The sequence below is a fragment of the Oncorhynchus mykiss genome, chromosome 5, assembly GCF_013265735.2.
Source record: "Oncorhynchus mykiss isolate Arlee chromosome 5, USDA_OmykA_1.1, whole genome shotgun sequence".
Lineage (NCBI taxonomy): Eukaryota > Metazoa > Chordata > Actinopteri > Salmoniformes > Salmonidae > Oncorhynchus > Oncorhynchus mykiss.
In genome coordinates this window covers 18,531,510-18,549,577 of record NC_048569.1, presented here as the reverse complement: position 1 = coordinate 18,549,577, position 18,068 = coordinate 18,531,510, and the positions used below count along the sequence as shown (strand labels likewise).

At 42.1% G+C, this 18,068-nt stretch overlaps 1 protein-coding gene across 2 annotated transcripts in view; it reads left to right on the top strand.

Moving 5' to 3' along the window:
• The first annotated feature begins 10,008 nt into the window (after window positions 1-10,008).
• LOC110523369 (1-acyl-sn-glycerol-3-phosphate acyltransferase alpha) overlaps window positions 10,009-18,068 on the top strand; it is a 33,261-nt gene continuing 25,201 nt past the window's right edge. The window contains exon 1 of one of the 2 annotated variants that reach the window (XM_036976992.1): window positions 10,009-10,475. In XM_036976992.1, coding sequence (XP_036832887.1) covers window positions 10,300-10,475 — 176 coding nt within the window. In that variant the 5' untranslated portion in view covers window positions 10,009-10,299. The remainder of the gene's footprint in view (window positions 10,476-18,068) is intronic. The other variant, XM_036976991.1, reaches the window with a different exon arrangement.

Here is an 18,068-nt window from a genome sequence, read left to right as displayed (position 1 = left end):
TACTACTCTTCAAACTTGACCACATTGAGGTAGGACAGTCAACATGCTCCAGATACGTTGCTGCAGTAGCAAAAGCTATTGAAAAAAAACAGCTCACCTCGTGATGTCACCCTTCAATCAGCCATCATCCCTCAACCAGCATCGGCCAAATTAGCTGAAATCATCGGATTGACGCAGGTCCTCATCAGAGGAAAAGGAAAGACTGAATATCTATACAGACTCAGCCCATGCCCATGAAGCAGGCCACACTGATGGACCCAGAACTTTTATGAGAAACACATGGCCCCACACACGAAGGCAAACTAAAGACCCTCCAAAAAGGCCTCGCACATCTGGTGGCACCCTCACATAAAAAATATGACTGACTTATTTTATGACGATGATTTATTTTGTGACGAATGCAATGGTTGTGACAGACACAACCCAAAGAAACCATATCAAACACCAATGGGCTCATACGTAACACCTAATGCATGTTTTCAGGATATTAGTATAGACTACACCGACATGGGCCCCGAAAATTTATCTAAAGGCAAACTCTATCTCCTAGTCATAGTAGATAGGTTCTCCAAATGGGTAGAGGCAATAATAACAAAAGGGGAGGATGCTAGGTCAGTCTTTAAGTGGCTACAAACCAAACTAATACCCAGGTATGGCATCCCAAGACAAATCAAATTTGACAAATGGCTCACATTTAACAAACACCTGAGACAGGTGGAAGAAAGATTTGGCATAACCCACAGATTTGGATCTGTGTACAGGCCCCAATCCCAAAATCTGGTGGAACGTCAAACCAAAAGCTAAGATAGCTTTGGGATAATGACTGGTAGAGTCATGCATGGTCCACCAAGGGAGGGAGGTCATATGCCCGCCCTTGATGTACAACAAATTGTAATGTCTAATTATGTGAAAAAACTGACGGTTCTCTCTGCAGCACTCTCTACCCAGGTTCACAAGGTCCAGGAGGGGGAGCTGCCGGGGGACACGACACTACTGAAGGTAAAGGTTGGTGACGGGGTGAGGGTTACAGTCCACAAGAGAAAGTGGCTGGAACCCAGGTGGACTGGACCGTACGAAGTGAAGGAGGTTACTTCACACTCGGTCCAGGTCAAAGGTAAATCAGGCACACCTTGACACCGCCTTACACATTGCACCCCAGCCCCAATTCCTTCTAGAACACTGACTGAAGTCAGAGCTGATTTGAGCGGCCTAAATTCGATTCCAAATGAAGACACTCCTTCCTCAGGTGATGCGGCATCAAACTCCGCCTCCCCTGAGAAGGGAACCTCGCCCAGTTAGAGGGAAATTTCTCCCTCTCTGGGTGAGGCTGGGGATATCTGGTCCCTTATTTGTGATATTCATACTGATATTTGGAGTAACCCTAGGACTTTCACATGGTTAATTGAACAACTATTTCACCCTGCCACATCACATACACCAACCCCTACACATGTCCCTAACTCCTTTCCTGATATCACTCCCTCCAATCACTCCCGTCCCAAACGTAGCACTACACCTACAGACCCACCATGCAAATCAGACAAGGTTAGGAGCACCACCTTATGTATACCCACGATTGCAACCGCCACCTTTCTGCTATAGTTTTCACGTCTAATAGATGTGAAGAGGGGGATTTGTTATATAAATATTCATACACATAGCTCATATAAACAAAGACATTCCGTCGTAAGAACACATACACCCAGCCAGAAGACTGACCCCCTCTTCCTTATATAAACACACATCTCATCTCCCTCTAACTGGCCGGTCCCAAGAGCAAAGAACTTTTGCTGTGCACCAATGGGGCCCGCTCTGGCTAGAGCAAGGCCCGCCTCCAACCCTCCGACCAGTCAAGAAGACCGAAACGACAAGACTCCACCTACTTTATTCTATGTATAAAAATGTATGTAACCATTGTATAGGCCTCTTTTTCACCTGGCTCCTTGCCGAGTTATGTGAACTAGGTCCGTGCACGTAAAACTGCGGGACAAGATATCTCTGACTCATTAAAACTGTCTTTCGTTACAACTGAAATCCACTCTGTCCAGCGTCCGTGATTTGGTCTCAACTCTCCAGTATTTGAACACTAACACGCCCCTCTTTTTACCAGAAATATGTTTTTTCCTGTCTGCGCGATGCGTGGAGAAACCTGTTGGCTGCACCGCTTCGGATAGCGTCTCTCCAGTAAGCCACGTTTCCGTGCTCGGATTTCATCAACCTTGTTGTCAAGAGACTGGACATTGGCAAGAAGAATGCTAGGGAGTGGTGCGCGCTGTGCCCGTCTCCGGAGTCTGACCAGAAGACCGCCTCGTTTCCCTCTCTTTCGGAGTCGTTTTTTTGGGTCGCTGCATAGGATCCACTCCGTTGTCCTGTTTGTAAGGCAGAACACAGGATCCGCGTCGCGAAAAACATATTCTTGGTCGTACTGATGGTGAGTTGATGCTGATCTTATATTCAGTAGTTCTTCTCGACTGTATGTAATGAAACCTAAGATGACCTGGGGTACTAATGTAAGAAATAACACGTAAAAAAACAAAAAACTGCATAGTTTCCTAGGAACGCGAAGCGAGGCGGCCATCTCTGTCGGCGCCGGAAGTAGACACAAACTTGTTCTACCTGTCAGCTAAAGTGGTGTGGAAAATACTCAGTAGGGTCTCTACTAACCTAATATTTTAGTTTTGGAGGTGGACTGTGTAGTACATATCCAGCAGCACTTCATTCTCCACCCCCTCCATAGCCCCCAATGCAATACACTGTAATAGACTATACATTGGAAACATCACTGATACATCACTTGGGCCAAGCTTCCTGCCATCCAGAACCTCTATATCAGGCGGTGTCAGAGGAAGGCCCTAAAAAATTGTCAGACTCCAGTCACCGTAGTCATAGACTGTTCTCTGTGCTACCGCACGGCAAGAGGTACTGGAACCCCAAGTCTAGGTCCAAGAGACTTCTTAATAGCTTCTACCACCAAGCCATAAGACTCCTGAACAGCTAATCAAAGGGCTACCCAGACCCCTCTTTTATGCTTCTGCTACTCTCTGTTTATAACCTATGCATAGTCACTTCAACTCTACCTACATGGACATATTACCTCGACTAAATGGTGCCCCCGCACACTGACTCTGTACTGGTACCCCCTGTATATAGCCTGGCTTGTTATTTACTGCTATTTACTGCTGCTGTTTAATTATTTGTTATTTTTTTATTTACTGAACACTTTAAAAAAAATCTTATCTTCTTAAAGCATTGTTGGTTAAGGGCTTGTAAGCAAGCATTTCACTGTAAGGTGAAATACACCTGTTGTATTTGGCGCATGGGACAAATACAATTAGCTTTGATTTGTGTTGTACTACTCAATGAAACTGTGAAGATATGCACTCAGACCAGCCTTTGTGATTGAACTTACGTTAGTTACATTACTTTAGTTGGCTGCTTTGACCAAAACGTGAATGTCATAACCTATTCTACGAGCCTATTGTTTGTGTATGATCTTTATTCATTGCTCACTTGTTTCTTAACAATGTCAGGTACAGGCTGGGATGACTGGGACCTTCAGCAAGTAAAAGACAGGGGGTAAGAAATAATTTGAACATCACAGATATAAATTGCCACTGTGTCCATGATAAATTTAACTACATTACTTTAGCTGTCTGCTATGAGCAAAACTTATATGTAATATAACCTATTCTGGGAGCCCAGTGTGTGTGTATGAACTATGTGGGATATCTTTGGACCATTGGCTTCCCTGAAAACATGTACTGATAGGAGGAGCAATATGAGTCTCAGAGGTCTGGGGATGGTGATGGAGGCTTTGGTGGTCCACACAACAAAGAAGCAGGTGTTTCTTCCAATGATGTGGAGCTAGCCTTGGACCTGGTGCTAGTAAGGAGGGTCTTCACGGAGGCGGTAAGACCCTCCTCCCTTGATATAGAAATCCTTTGACTTCATTGCCTCTTCAATGGTAAGGTCCCTTGCACCATAAGGACACTTGACCTCCACCACTGCTGTGGTGCCCACAAAACCATCTGGTGAGGCACCAAGGATCCCAGACCCTGTGACTCAAAGCCCTCACTCCTGCACATCAGTCCTTGTAGCCATTTTGAATGCCTTGATGTCCTCCACTTTGCTATCTGTGCCCCAATACACAAACAACCCTTGTGATCTGAGGACCCTTTTTAGCAATGACATATTAAAACGCTTGGCCCTAACCCCTGCTACATAATTGCTGGCCCTTGGCCACTGAAGATTTCTTCAGTAAAAAAAAAACAAATAGTGCCAGAGATAAGGGGCCGGTAAAAAAACTGAAGCTGAAAGAAGACAAATCATTTTACATTTAAATTGTAAAGGGAGCCCCCCCCCCATCCAAAAAAAACCTGTTGTTTCACAAATTGTACAGCAAACACCATTTCCCAAAAGTCCTCAACATGATGGTCCTCGTTTCTTCTTCCACATCCGTGCCGCCGATATTGTGAATATGTGGACAACTATAAATACCTAGGTGTCTGGCTAGACTGTAAACTCTCCTTCCAGACTCATATTAAACATCTCCAATCCAAAATCAAATCTAGAATCGGCTTCCTATTCCGCAACAAAGTCTCCTTCACTCACGCCGCCAAACTTACCCTAGTAAAACTGACTATCCTACCGATCCTCGACTTCGGCGATGTCATCTACAATATAGCTTCCAACACTCTACTCAGCAAACTGGATGCAGTCTATCACAGTGCCATCCGTTTTGTTACCAAAACACCTTATACCACCACTGCGACCTGTATGCTCTAGTCGGCTGGCCCTCGCTACATATTCGTCGCCAGACCCACTGGCTCTAGGTCATCTATAAGTCTATGCTAGGTAAAGCTCCGCCTTATCTCAGTTCACTGGTCACGATAACAACACACACCCGTAGCACACGTTCCAGCAGGTATATCTTACTGATCATCCACAAAGCCAACACCTCATTTGGCCGCCTTTCCTTCCAGATCTCTGCTGTCAGTGACTGGAACGAATTGCAAAAATCGCTGAAGTTGGAGACTATCATTTCCTTCACCAACTTTAAACATCAACTATCTGAGCAGCTAACCGATCACTGCAGCTGTACATAGCCCATCTGTAAATTGCCCTCCCAATCTACCTACCTCCTCCCCATATTATTTTTCTTTACTTTTCGGCTCTTTTGCACACCAGTATTTCTACTTGCACATCTGCTCATCTATCACTCCAGTGTTCATTTGCTAAATTGTAATTACTTCGCTAATATGGCCTCATTTATAATTGAGATGTGTCCTAATGGCCCATGCTCATTGCCCACTGTCTTCATGTATAAATGAGATGTATCGTAATGGCCAATGGCCCACTGTCTTCATGTATAATTGAGATGTGTCCTAATGGCCAATGGCCCACTGTCTTCGTGTATTAATGAGATGTGTCGTTATGGTCAATGGCCCGCAGTCTTCATTTATAATTGAGATGTGTCATAATGGCCCACTGACTTTTACGTAAAATTGAGATGTGTCCTAATGACCGTTGGCCCACTGTCTTCATTTATAATTGAGATGTGTCCTAATGGCCCATGGTCTATGGCCCACTGTCTTCATGTATTAATGAGATGTGTAATATGGCCAATGGCCCACTGTCTTCATTTATAATGGAGATGTGTCATAATGGCCCATGACCTTCATGTATAATTGAGATGTGTCCTTATGGCCCACTGTCTTCATGAATAATTGAGATGTGTCCTAATGGCCCATGGTCTATGGCCCACTGTCTTCATGTATAAATGAGTTGTGTTGTAATGGCCAATGGCCCGCTGTCTCCATGTATAATTTAGATGTGTCCTAATAACCCATGGCCCACTGTCTTCATGTATAATTGACATGTGTCCTAATGGCCCACTTTCTTCATATACAATTGAGATGTGTCCTAATGACCCACTGACCTTCATGTATAATTGAGATGTGTCCTAATGACCCATGGCCCACTATCTTCATGTATAAATGAGAGTTGTCCTGATGACCCATGGCTCACTATCTTCTTGTATAACTGAGATGTGTTCTAATGGCCCACTGTCTTCATGCTTAATTGAGATGTGTCCTAATAACCCATGGCCCACTGTCTTCATTTATAATTGAGATGTGTCCTAATGGCCAATGGCCCACTTTCTTCATATACAATTGAGATGTGTCCTAATGACCCACTGACCTTAATGTATAATTGAGATGTGTCCTAATGACTCATGGCCCACTGTCTTCATTTATAATTGAAATGTGTCCCAATGGCCCAATGTCTCCATTTATAATTGAGATGTCATAATGTCCCACTGTCGTCTTGTATAATTAAGATGTGTCCTAATGGCCCACTGACCTTCATGTATAATTTAGATGTGTCCTAATGGCCCATGGCCCACTGTCTTCATGTATAATTGAGATATGTCCTAATGCTCCATTGTGTGTCTAACTGCACGCACCACCACAGCCTGATGCACTCGCTGTAAATTAACACTAGGGCCAGACAGCTATGGGCTTTTATATCCTATGATGGCTGGCAGTGAAAGAAGATATGGGTAATTCTCATTTAACCAAACATTTTTCAACTGTCATTTTTCACAAAATATCCTCTTGGATCACTGAGATTAGGATCAGCAATTATCCGTTTCATTATTATTTGTATGTTTTTTGATCAGATATTATGCATTTTACCACAATTTCCAAAAAAGTAATGAACAAATAAATGTATAATATTTTTTACTTTGCTCCCTCAATGAAAAGGACTGAGTTAAAAAAAACTGAAAGTAAAAATATTTAAAATTAAATGATAAAATTCAATCGGACTTTTTAACATTTATTTTAGCTATCTGTTTCGATAATGAGAAGCCAAAGTGGGGTAAATGGGGTGTTGAGAATAAGAACCTCATTCTGAAGGCATGTAAGCAAGTCAATTAACTTCTACTACTATTCTAGAGGATGCAGGATTGGTGAATAAATCATTTTCGAACTAGGACCCAGCGATCTTTCTTTCTGACAGGCCCAAACACCTGAGTCACCACGGTGAAGGATGGCTTGTTAGTCCGAGGGCTCCTGTAAGTCAAACACACAGAAGCACAATACAACACCACTCACTCACTCAAGTGGTTTTAGTTATGTACGTTTACATGCCTTGCCACTGACAGAAAATATTAAAACCGTAACTTGTGGAAACAGGGTGAATGGTAAAATGGTGTCTTTTAAAAGGACTGTTGTGCGAGTCAGTGCATGGTTGTGTACTGTGAGAGAGACAGTGATAAGATCGTTTTAAATAAGACCGATTTGGTCCGAAAACCCCAGATCCAACTCATCGGAAAGCCCCCACCCCATGACTCCCGAGGCTCCTGAGTGGCGCAGCGGTCTAAGGCACTGCATCTCAGTGCAAGAGGTGTCACTACAGTCCCTGGTTTGAATCCAGGCTGTGTCACATCCAGCTGTGATTGGGAGTCCCATATGGTGGCGCACAATTGGTCCGGGTTTGGCCAGGGTAGGCCGTCATTGTAAATAAGAATTTGTTCTTAACCGACTTGCCTAGTTAAATAAAGGCAAAATAAAAAATGACCCAACTATCAATTTAGATCACAGATACAGTACATTTTAAGTGACAATGCAGTGTAGTTACTTTGTTCCCTTAGCTACTATAGTTGTATGACTAAGGATCTCTAGGGTGACACATGGTAATACCTGAGGCTACTAGATACTGGCCATTTCTCAGGTAACCTGGTGGGTAGGTGCGTTGGTCCAGTAACCAAAAGGTTGCTTGATTGAATCGCTGAGCTGATGAAGATGTTGATTAAGGCAGACCCCTGCACATGAATGTTACTTAAGGCAGCCCCCCACATCTCTCTGATTCAGAGGGTTTGGGTCAAATGTGGAAGACACATTTTAGTTTAATGCATTCAGTTCTACAACTGGCTAAGTATCCCCTTTCCTTCTCTTTGACTTCAGTCTCTGTCATGTAAATGTCAGGCATTAGGTGACACTCCTAGGTAGGCTACAGTTGCTCTCTGGTTTGATTATTGTGAAGTGAGAGAGTGATAAGTGCTGCGCACAATTGGCCCAGAGTTGTCCAGGTTAGGGGAGTTCGGCCGGGGTAAGCCATCATTGTAAATAAAAATGTGTTCTTAACTGATTTGCCTAGTTAAATAAAGGTAAAACAAAAACAAAATAAGATCCAATGATAACTGCAGATTATTCAGGGAAACAGACATTACTGTAATAAACAGACATCCACAGTGGGACAAAAAAGGATTTACGCTATTAAGTCACACTTCGTTCTTGGAACTGAGCTGAAGACTTAAATGGGATGCAGTTAATCTAATCTCCAATAGGTGGAGACAGAGCACCTTAAATTATTGACAAAAATAGGGTACAGACAGAATTCTCAACTCCACAACAAGAATTCTCAGCTAGATACCGGGTTGATTTTACACGAGGAGAAGAAGCTGGGGAAAAAACAACTCAGTTCAACATGAAAAATAAAACATGTAATGATACATAAGCAATAAACAACACTGTAATTTTCTACGGAAATCTTTGGGCTCTTGTCCAAAACCATAAACTATTTTCTATGATGTAGTAGTCCTAAATATAAATCATCCAATAACTTTCTGAGGCTTTTTACAATCAGATTACTGCCACTATTTAGAATCAGATTACAGCAACTAATGATTTGATAAAAAACATAAAACAATGTTGACTTTGTAAATAATGACAGTGAATGACAATCATAATGAATCAATTCTGTTTTTCAATGCTGTTTTGTCTACTCCTGAAGCTGCAGGTTTACAGATTTTGACTGACTAGAACAGTAGTAGTGGTATAGTAAGAATCACTGCAGTCACTCAGTGATTAATTATCTGGCCATGGTCCAAAGCATCTCTAGTTAACAAACAGCAGATACACGGTCTAAAGCCTGAGGCACCGGGCAGGGCTAGATTACGCTCCTGGATTATCACAACTAATCCTGTTTTATCTGTAGTCTTAATCTGGCATATTGATGACTTAACATCTTGATCTATAAGAGGGATAAACATGTAAATATCTATTCACTGTCAGAAATGCTTAAACCTGGTTACGCTTGGACCATAGCTGAAAAGGGTTTTGTTGCATACACTCATGTTTGGCTTTTCCGCTCATCTTCCTGCTTTTTCTTCTGAAGACCTCTAACCATCAGATCCATCTCGTTGAGTGTATTGAGTCATCCTGACAGGGAGTCCACCAACATGTATTTCAGAGCATCCTCAGTCCCATGGTGTGTGTGAGTCAAACATGAGTCATCCTGGTTCAGATGCCAATCAAAGTCTGTGTTTTCTGTGTCATATGTTAAATACATTATTTATCCTACTTCAGACATGTTTAAAAGGACAGAACAACAAAGATATTGTATATACAGTACCAGTCAAAAGCTTGGAAACACCTACTCATTCAAGGGTTTTTCTTAATGTTTTACTATTTTCTACATTGTAGAATAATAGTAAAGACATCAATGCTATGAAATAACACATATGGAATCATGTAGTAACCAAAAAAGTGCTAGACAAATCAAAATATATTTTATATTGGGATTATTCAAAGTAGCCACCCTTTGCCTACACACACATGCAGAGAGCGCGAGAGAGAGAGAGAGAGAGAGAATAAGACGCTGCACAGCCCAACAAATATTTTATGAAGATTTTAAGAGGATGACAAAAAACACGAGTTTTGACTTGAGTTTGGCCCCAGGCATCAACAGCAACATAATGCATTTTTCAATGAGATCAGCAGCCTAAGTCATTAGCTGGATGTATAACTGCAGCCTGCAAGCTACATCTGTTGAAACCGTAATGTTATTTAAAAAAATATTTTACAACTTATTTACCAGAAAAGATTAGTCACAGTACAAAGCTTGCTCGTCTACATTCCCTACTTCTGGAAACCGTTACTACAGTATTTGCTTTGGGCTGGGCTGTCATCACTGAATGTGATCTGAGAGCGGTGACCGAGGAACCATATAAGGTGCAACCGGAAACAGAAAAAAACATCGAATTCCATGGCAATTTACCTTAGGAACCTCTACATGAGGCTGGCTGCCTTTCACCATCGTTGACTGGACAGCGTTGTCCACGAGTTATATTAATCTAGAGAACGAGTCGTGCACCACCGAAGTTGCACAAGTTGTGTGTTGCCTCTTGGCAGTTGTAATGTCAGTCGGTGCCACACAGTGCTGCTAATGCTTGCACAACATTAGCTAGCACCATCAGAGACTCTTGCTGGCAATATCAGTGGAGGAATCAGTATGGATGCGCTCTTGGTGTTCCTACTGCTGCTGGTCCCACTCCTGCTATGGACCAGCAGCACTTTTGTTTTTTATTTTAAAAAGTGTTTCTACGTGGCCTATATGATGATTTTGGCTGCGATTGCGATTCCGCTTAGTATTCTGAAAAGCGGCGGCAGGGACATCGAAAACATGAGGTAAGTTCCAGGTTGTACAACAACGCGAGCCGTGCATTGCTAGCTAACGTTTGCTCATGGGAATGGAAGATGGCTACAGTAGCTAGATATTTCAGTCTTTGGCGAGCTAATGCAACCATAACATCACTATTTGTTTTCACTTTCAGAAAAGCTATGTGCAGATATTTTCACCTATTCGTTGTTGCATTTTGTAACGGACTGCGAGATGGCTATCCAGCGGTTGGTAAGAAGGCTAGCTAGCTAGCTCCAATGCATTGCCAGATGTTTGGGACTTTCTGTACCGTATCATGCGGCTAATGCTAGGTAGTTTGCTAACGTTGTCTTTACATATGGCATTCAGACGTGGCCTCAGGGCCCGACATTTTCGTGGCTGGAAACCAGGTCGAAACATGTATCCAACAGGCATGTTTTTTTTTTCACAGATGTAAACCAACAACTGCAGAAAATGCCACTTTAACCCATGCATTGTTGCCATCGATTTTGTGTCTCAAGTCTAAACAGGACCAAGGCAAGATGTTTTATTTTATCCGATGGTTTAATATCATTGGACACGGTGTATTCGGAATGTATTCAGACCCCTTGACTTTTAGAAAATTTTGTTACGTTATATGGCCTTATTCAAAAATAGATAATCGTTTTTTCCCCCTCATCAATCAACAAATAATACCCCATAATGACAAAGCAAAAACAGACATTTAGACGATTTTACACATTTATTTCAGTTCGTCAAATCAGTTCCTCAAATGTCTTCAATTGACTTCTATCCTTATATGAAATAACTCAGTAAAATCTTTGAAATGGTTGAGTTTTACATATTTGTAAGGTGTAAATCGCAATTGCAACATTTTGTTCAATATCGTCCAGCCCTGTGTGGCTGTGGAAATGCAAATAAAAATTTAAGAAGTTGAATTGAATAGCAATCAGAATGGAGAAATACCCATTGAAATCACTTGGAATGTATGTGTTGCCACCAAAGGGTCACGCACTACTCCTAAAGAGAATTTCGATTCTAAAATAGTTAAACCACTACCTTACTGTCAAAAAAATGTTTTTTAAATACCGTGATATATTTTGGCCATATCGTCCGGCCATATCTTACGCTTATGGATTATTATTATGCAGATAAGATTTTTGCGGGGCGCGCACGTAGACTCCAGGGGGTTATTAATATCGAATTATTACTGTGCATGTAAAAGTACTCAATGAGTAATGTTACAAGGGGTACCAGGTATTATATCGATGTGCAGGGGTACGAGGTATTTGAGGTAGATACTGTATGTACATGACTAGGAATAAAGTGACAGTAACCAGTAGCAGCAGTGTAAGTGGAACACGGGTCTATACAGAATGTTCGGGTAGCTATTTGGTTAACTACTTAGCAGTCTAATAGCTTGGGGGTACAAGCTGTTTAGGATCCTATTGGTTCCAGACTTGGAGCATCGGTACCGCTTGCTGTGCAGTAGCAGAGACAACAGTGTATGACTAGGGTGGCTGGAGTCTTTGTCAATTTTTAGGGCCTTTCTCTGACACTGCCTGGTATAGAGGTCCAGGATGGCAGGGAGATTGGCCCAGGGATGTACTGGCTTGTGTGCACTACCCTCTGTGGAGCCTTGCGGTCAGATGCCATGCAGTTGTGATACCAAACGGAGATGCAGCCAGTCAACATGCTGTCATTGAAGCAGCTGTAGAACTTTTTGACGATCTGAGGGACCATACAAAATCTTTTCAACCTCTTAAGGGTGAAGAGGCGTTGTCATGCCCTCTTCATGAGTGTGTTAGTGTGTTTGGACCATGATAGATCCTTAGTGATGTGGACAATGAGGAACTTGAAGCTTTCGAACCACTCCACTACAGCCCCGTCGACATGAATGAGGGCGTACTCGGCCCTCCATTTCCCGTAGTCCACGATCGTATCCTTTGTCTTGCTGACATTGAGGGAGAGGTTGTGGTGCCAGGACAACTGCCAGGTCTCTGACCTTCTCCCTATAGACTCATTGTCGTCAGTGATCAGGCCTACCACCGTCGTAGGTGAACAGGGAGTACAAGAGGGGATTAAGCACGCACCCCTGAGGGGCCCCCGTGTTGAGGGTCAGCATGGAGGATGTGTTGTTGCCTACCCTCACCACCTGGGGGTGTCCTGTCAGGAAGACCAGGATCCTGTTGTAGAGGGAGGTGTTTAGTCCCAGGGTCCTTAGCTTAGTGATGAGCTTGGAGGGCACTATGGTGTTGAACGCTGAGCCGTAGTCAATGAAGAGCAATCTCACATAGATGTTATTTTTATCTAAGTGGGAAAGGGCAGTGTGGCGTGCAATTGAGATTGCGTCATCTGTGGATCCGTTTGGGCAGTATGTGAATTGGAGTGGGTCTAGAATGATGGTATTGACGTGAGCCATGAGCAGCCTTTAAAAACATTTCATGGCTACAGATGTGAGTGTTAAGGGGCCATAGTCATTTAGACAGTCCCTGTGCCCAAGAATGCAAACGTAACCTCTGTCAGTCAACTGGTCTGCAGGCCAGGGGGATTGGGACATATTTTACTGTGGCTAGTGAGACGACATGGCCGGTTGGACACAATAAGAGAGGAGTGGGGGTCAGATAGTCTCTCCCTTTCAGAGTCATGTTACCGGCTGGTTGTAACTTATCTCTTCCGAAAGGTACCCTAGAAATCAATGTATGTCTTCCCCAGCCTTGTGCTGCCTGTTGTCCTTTATGTTAGTGATAACACAACTGGCAGACTGACTTGGCTCAGGTTCAGTGCTCTTGGAATAACAGAACTGTTTCACAGCCAGGTGTGCAGACCAGAAGTATTGGCTGTGGTGTCATGTTGCACCTGGCAGTATTCTCTTAACCCAAAGGTTTTCTGCAGCTGGACCATTTTCACAGTCGCCAACAAGTGTGTGTGTGTGTGTGTGTGTGTGTGTGTGTGTGTGTGTGTGTGTTTTGCATGTGTGTGAGAGACAGAGAGATTGAGTGTGTGGGGAGAAGTGGAAGATGGAGATCCAGACACACAGTGACACAGACCGAGAGGGGCAGGCCGTATTAGAAAGAGTTGACTGATTCAACACGGAAGGAGAGCACAGCCTGTCACGGTCATCTACCCTCAAATTACTAGTGGGAACTAGAGGTCGACCGATTATGATTTTCCAACGCCGATACCGATTATTGGAGGACCAAAAAAATCCAATACTGATTAATCGGACGATTTTTAAAAAAAAATTTATTTGAATTTATTTGTAATAATGACAATTACAACAATACTGAATGAACACTTTTAACTTAATATAATACATCACTAAAATCAATTTAGCCTCAAATAAATATTGAAACATGTTAAATTTGGTTTAAATAATGCTAAAACAAAGTGTTGTAAAAGTGCAATATGTGCAATGTAAGAAAGCTAACGTTTAAGTTCCTTACTCAGAACATGAGAACATATGAAAGCTGGTGGTTCCTTTTAACATGAGTCTTCAATATTCCCAGGTAAGAAGTTTTAGTTGTAGTTATTATAGGAATTATAGGACTATTTCCCTCTATACCATTTGTATTTCATTAACCTTTGACTATTGGATGTTCTTATAGGCACTTTAGTATTGCCAGTGTCACAGTATCGCTTCCGTCTCGCTCCTCGCTCCTACCTGGGCTCGAACCAGGAACACAACAACAACAGCCACCCTCGAAGCAGCGTTACCCATAGCTCCACAAAAGTCTCAGAGCGAGTGACTTTTGAAACGCTATTAGCGCGCATCCCGCTAACTAGCTAGCCATTTCACATCGGTTACACAAGCCTAATCTCAGGAGTTGATGGGCTTGAAGTCATAAACAGCGCAGTGCTTGAAGCACAGCGACGAGCTGCTGGCAAAACGCACAAAAGTGCTGTTTGAATGAATGCTTACGAGCCTGCTGGTGCCTACCATCGCTCAGTCAGACTGCTCTATCAAATCATAGACTTAGTTATAACATAATAACACACAGAAATATGAGCCTTAGGTCATTAATATGGTCGAATCCGGAAACTATCATCTCGAAAACAAGACGTTTATTCGTTCAGTGAAATACAGAACCGTTCCGTATTTTTTCTAACGGGTGGCATCCATAAGTCTAAATATTCCTTTTACATTGCACAACATTCAATGTTATGTCATAATTACGTAAAATTCTGGCAAATTAGGCGGCCCAAACTGTTGCATATACTGACTCTGCGTGCAATGAACGCAAGAGAAGTGACAATTTCACCTGGTTAATATTGCCTGCTAACCTGGATTTCTTTTAGCTAAATATGCAGGTTTAAAAATATATACTTTGGTGTATTGACTTTAAGGCATTGATGTTTATGGTTAGCTACACATTGGAGCAATGATACGCACCGCATCAATTATATGCAATGCAGGACACGCTAGATAAACTAGTAATATCATCAACCATGTGTAGTTAACTAGTGATTATGATTGATTGTTTTTTATAAGATAAGTTTAATGCTAGCTAGCAACTTACCTTGGCTTACTGTATTCGCTTAACAGGCAGGCTCCTCATGGAGTGCAATGTATTCAGGTGGTTAGAGCGTTGGACTAGTTAACTGTAATATTGCAAGATTAAGTCAGCTCTCGGGATTCAATCTTGCAAAGCTAAAAATCTGTCTTTCTGCCCCTGAACTAGGCCGTCATTGAAAATAAGAATGTGTTCTTAACCTCTACTGACTCCCCATCCCGCATGCGGGAGCGTAATCATTGCCTGACGCTAATTAGCATAACGCAACGGACATAAATATATCCCTAGAAAATATTCCTATTCATGAAAATCACAAATGAAATATACTGAGACACAGTAGACGCCTTTTGTTAATCACCCTGTCATCTCAGATTTTCAAAATATGCTTTACAGCCAAAGCTAGACAAGCATTTGTGTAAGTTTATCGATAGCCTAGCATAGCATTATGCCTTGCTAGCTGTAGGCAACCTTGTCACAAATCAGAAAAGCAATCAAATTAAATTGTTTACCTTTGATGGACTTCGGATGTTTTCACTCACGAGACTCCCAGGTAGATAGCCAAAGTTTTTTTTTTTTTCCTAAAATATTATTTTTGTAGGCGAAATAGCTCCATTTGTTCTTCACATTTGGCTGAGAAATCGCCCAGAAATTGCAGTCGCGAAAACGGCTAAAAATATTCCAAATTAGCTCCATAATATCGACAGAAACATGGCAAACGTTGTTTATAATCAATCCTCAAGGTGTTTTTCTAATATCTATTCAATAATATATCCATCGGGACAATTCGTTTTCAGTAGGACTGATTGGGGTAATGGAGTAATGGCTACCGAGAGTCACCCTGGGAGCCATCAGGTGACCACTTACGCAATGTAGCCGCTTACGGGTATTCTTCAACATAAATGCATAAAACTACGTCACAATGCTGTAGACACCTTGGGGAATACGTAGAAAGCGTAAGCTGGTTCATAGAACATTCACAGCTCAATAGGGACGCATTGGAACGCAGCGCTTTCAAAATATGGGGCACTTCCAGATTTTATTTTTCTCAGGCTTTCGCCTGCAACATCAGTTCTGTTATACTCACAGACAATATCTTTACAGTTTTGGAAACGTTAGACTGTTTTCTATCCAAAGCTGTCAATTATATGCATATTCTAGCATCTTGTCTTGACAAAATATCCCTTTTAAAACGGGAAAGTTTTTTTTCCAAAAATTAAAATACTGCCCCTAGAGTTGCAACAGGTTTTAACTGACTTGCCTCGTTAAATAAAGATTTAAATAAATAAATACAAATTTAAATCGGTGTCCAAAATACTGATTTCCGATTGTTATGAAAACTTTAAATCGGCCCCAATTAATCGGCCATTCCGATTAATCAGTCGACCTCTAGTGGGAACTGGGACTCTTGAACCTGGCTCACTCTGTGAATGACCCTCGTTTACAGCCCCAGGTCAAACACCCACTCGATGCTTAGTGTCTTTGAAAGCGTTATAGGTTGGCCATGTTTTCCTGCCAAACTAGTGCCGGTGTGTTGAGCATTATCACATGGCAAAAGGCGTTTCTAGCAATTATTCTAGAATGGGAGACGGTTTTTGTAGAGTCATTTTATTCTCAACCAGGACAGCGAAGGCACTGTCTACATCCCTATAGGAATGTTGCTGCAAGATTCCAACCTGAATCGTCACACAGAGTTTTGGGATGGAAACAAATTAGATTTAGACACTGCTCAAGGGGAATGGCTTATAGATGTCAATGGTACTACAGACCTTTCAGTGCTAGTGAACCATGATGTGCTATGTAGTGTATTGCAGTGTGCTGTCAACTTTTTTTTTCTCTGGGTTATGTCAACTGTCTCGGACTGCTTAGACTGGAACTTTGGCACGTTTATCTGTTGAAACTGGAACAACACTTGGGATAGAATTGAGGTCACCCTGACCTTGCTCAATTAATATTTAATTAAAACGCTTTGTGAAACACTTAAACAGTAAGGACTTTTGTTGAAGATACTGTTGGCTTTGCTCGTTTTGAAATAGTTCAAAACAAGGGTTAACATTTGTCTTTTCGAGAGCAGTCATGCAATGACATTCGGGAGGAAACTGACAACCTAAACATGATCATTAGAGGATAACCGTTGTGATATGTCAGTTGTTGATTTTGCGGTTGCAACTGAATTTAAGGCAATTGTCTTCCTCTTTACGACTGTGCTGTAGTCTTAGAATAGCAGCTTGCCTGTTGCACAATCAGGCATGCTTTTGCACAAGATTAGACGGTTTTATCGTCGTGATAGTGAGGAGAGTGTTTTTATTCTGGTTTGAAGATCATATTTTGACATGCAGATCCAGTCTCATTGCACTCTACTCTACACACTCATTCTTGTGACTTGAGCAGTGTTGGTCGTATTCTAAACCCACACAGGGAGGGGCCAGTGGAGAATAAAATGGACAGTATGCTGAATGCTAGACTGGAGTAAACAGAACCACACACTTCTTCATCCTTTAGGGACAGAGGCTGTAGTCTTCCAGTAATGAAGGACATCTGTTAGAGAGCATGCGCTGCTAGCCTTGTGTCCCAGACAGATCTGGGGGTTTATGTTATGGCTGCCTTGCCCTCCTCTCTTCAGCATGATTGTTATTGCTTTCCTGACAGAGAGCCTCAGCCTACCTTAAACTAAGATACATAGTCAGTAATGAGAAACCCGACATCTCAGGCCGGTCTACTTTGTGTAAAACTAAATAGTATTAGGGTAGAATTAGACATAACATTGTGTTTATGATTAAATACCATTGCCTATGGTGTAGTACAGGCTATCATTATTCATATAGGATTCGTAGGATAGGCTATTTTATAATTGACCCCAACTCTAAGAGAACGATTTCTTTCCACTTATTATGGTTGTAAGAACAAGATCAGCAGACGAGTCTAACCATGCTATTGTATGTGATGGTGAGTCTAACCATGCTATTGTATGTGATGGTGAGTCTAACCATGCTATTGTATGTGATGGTGAGTCTAACCATGCTATTGTATGTGATGGTGAGTCTAACCATGCTATTGTATGTGATGGTGAGTCTAACCATGCTATTGTATGTGATGGCCAGGGTTTCTATT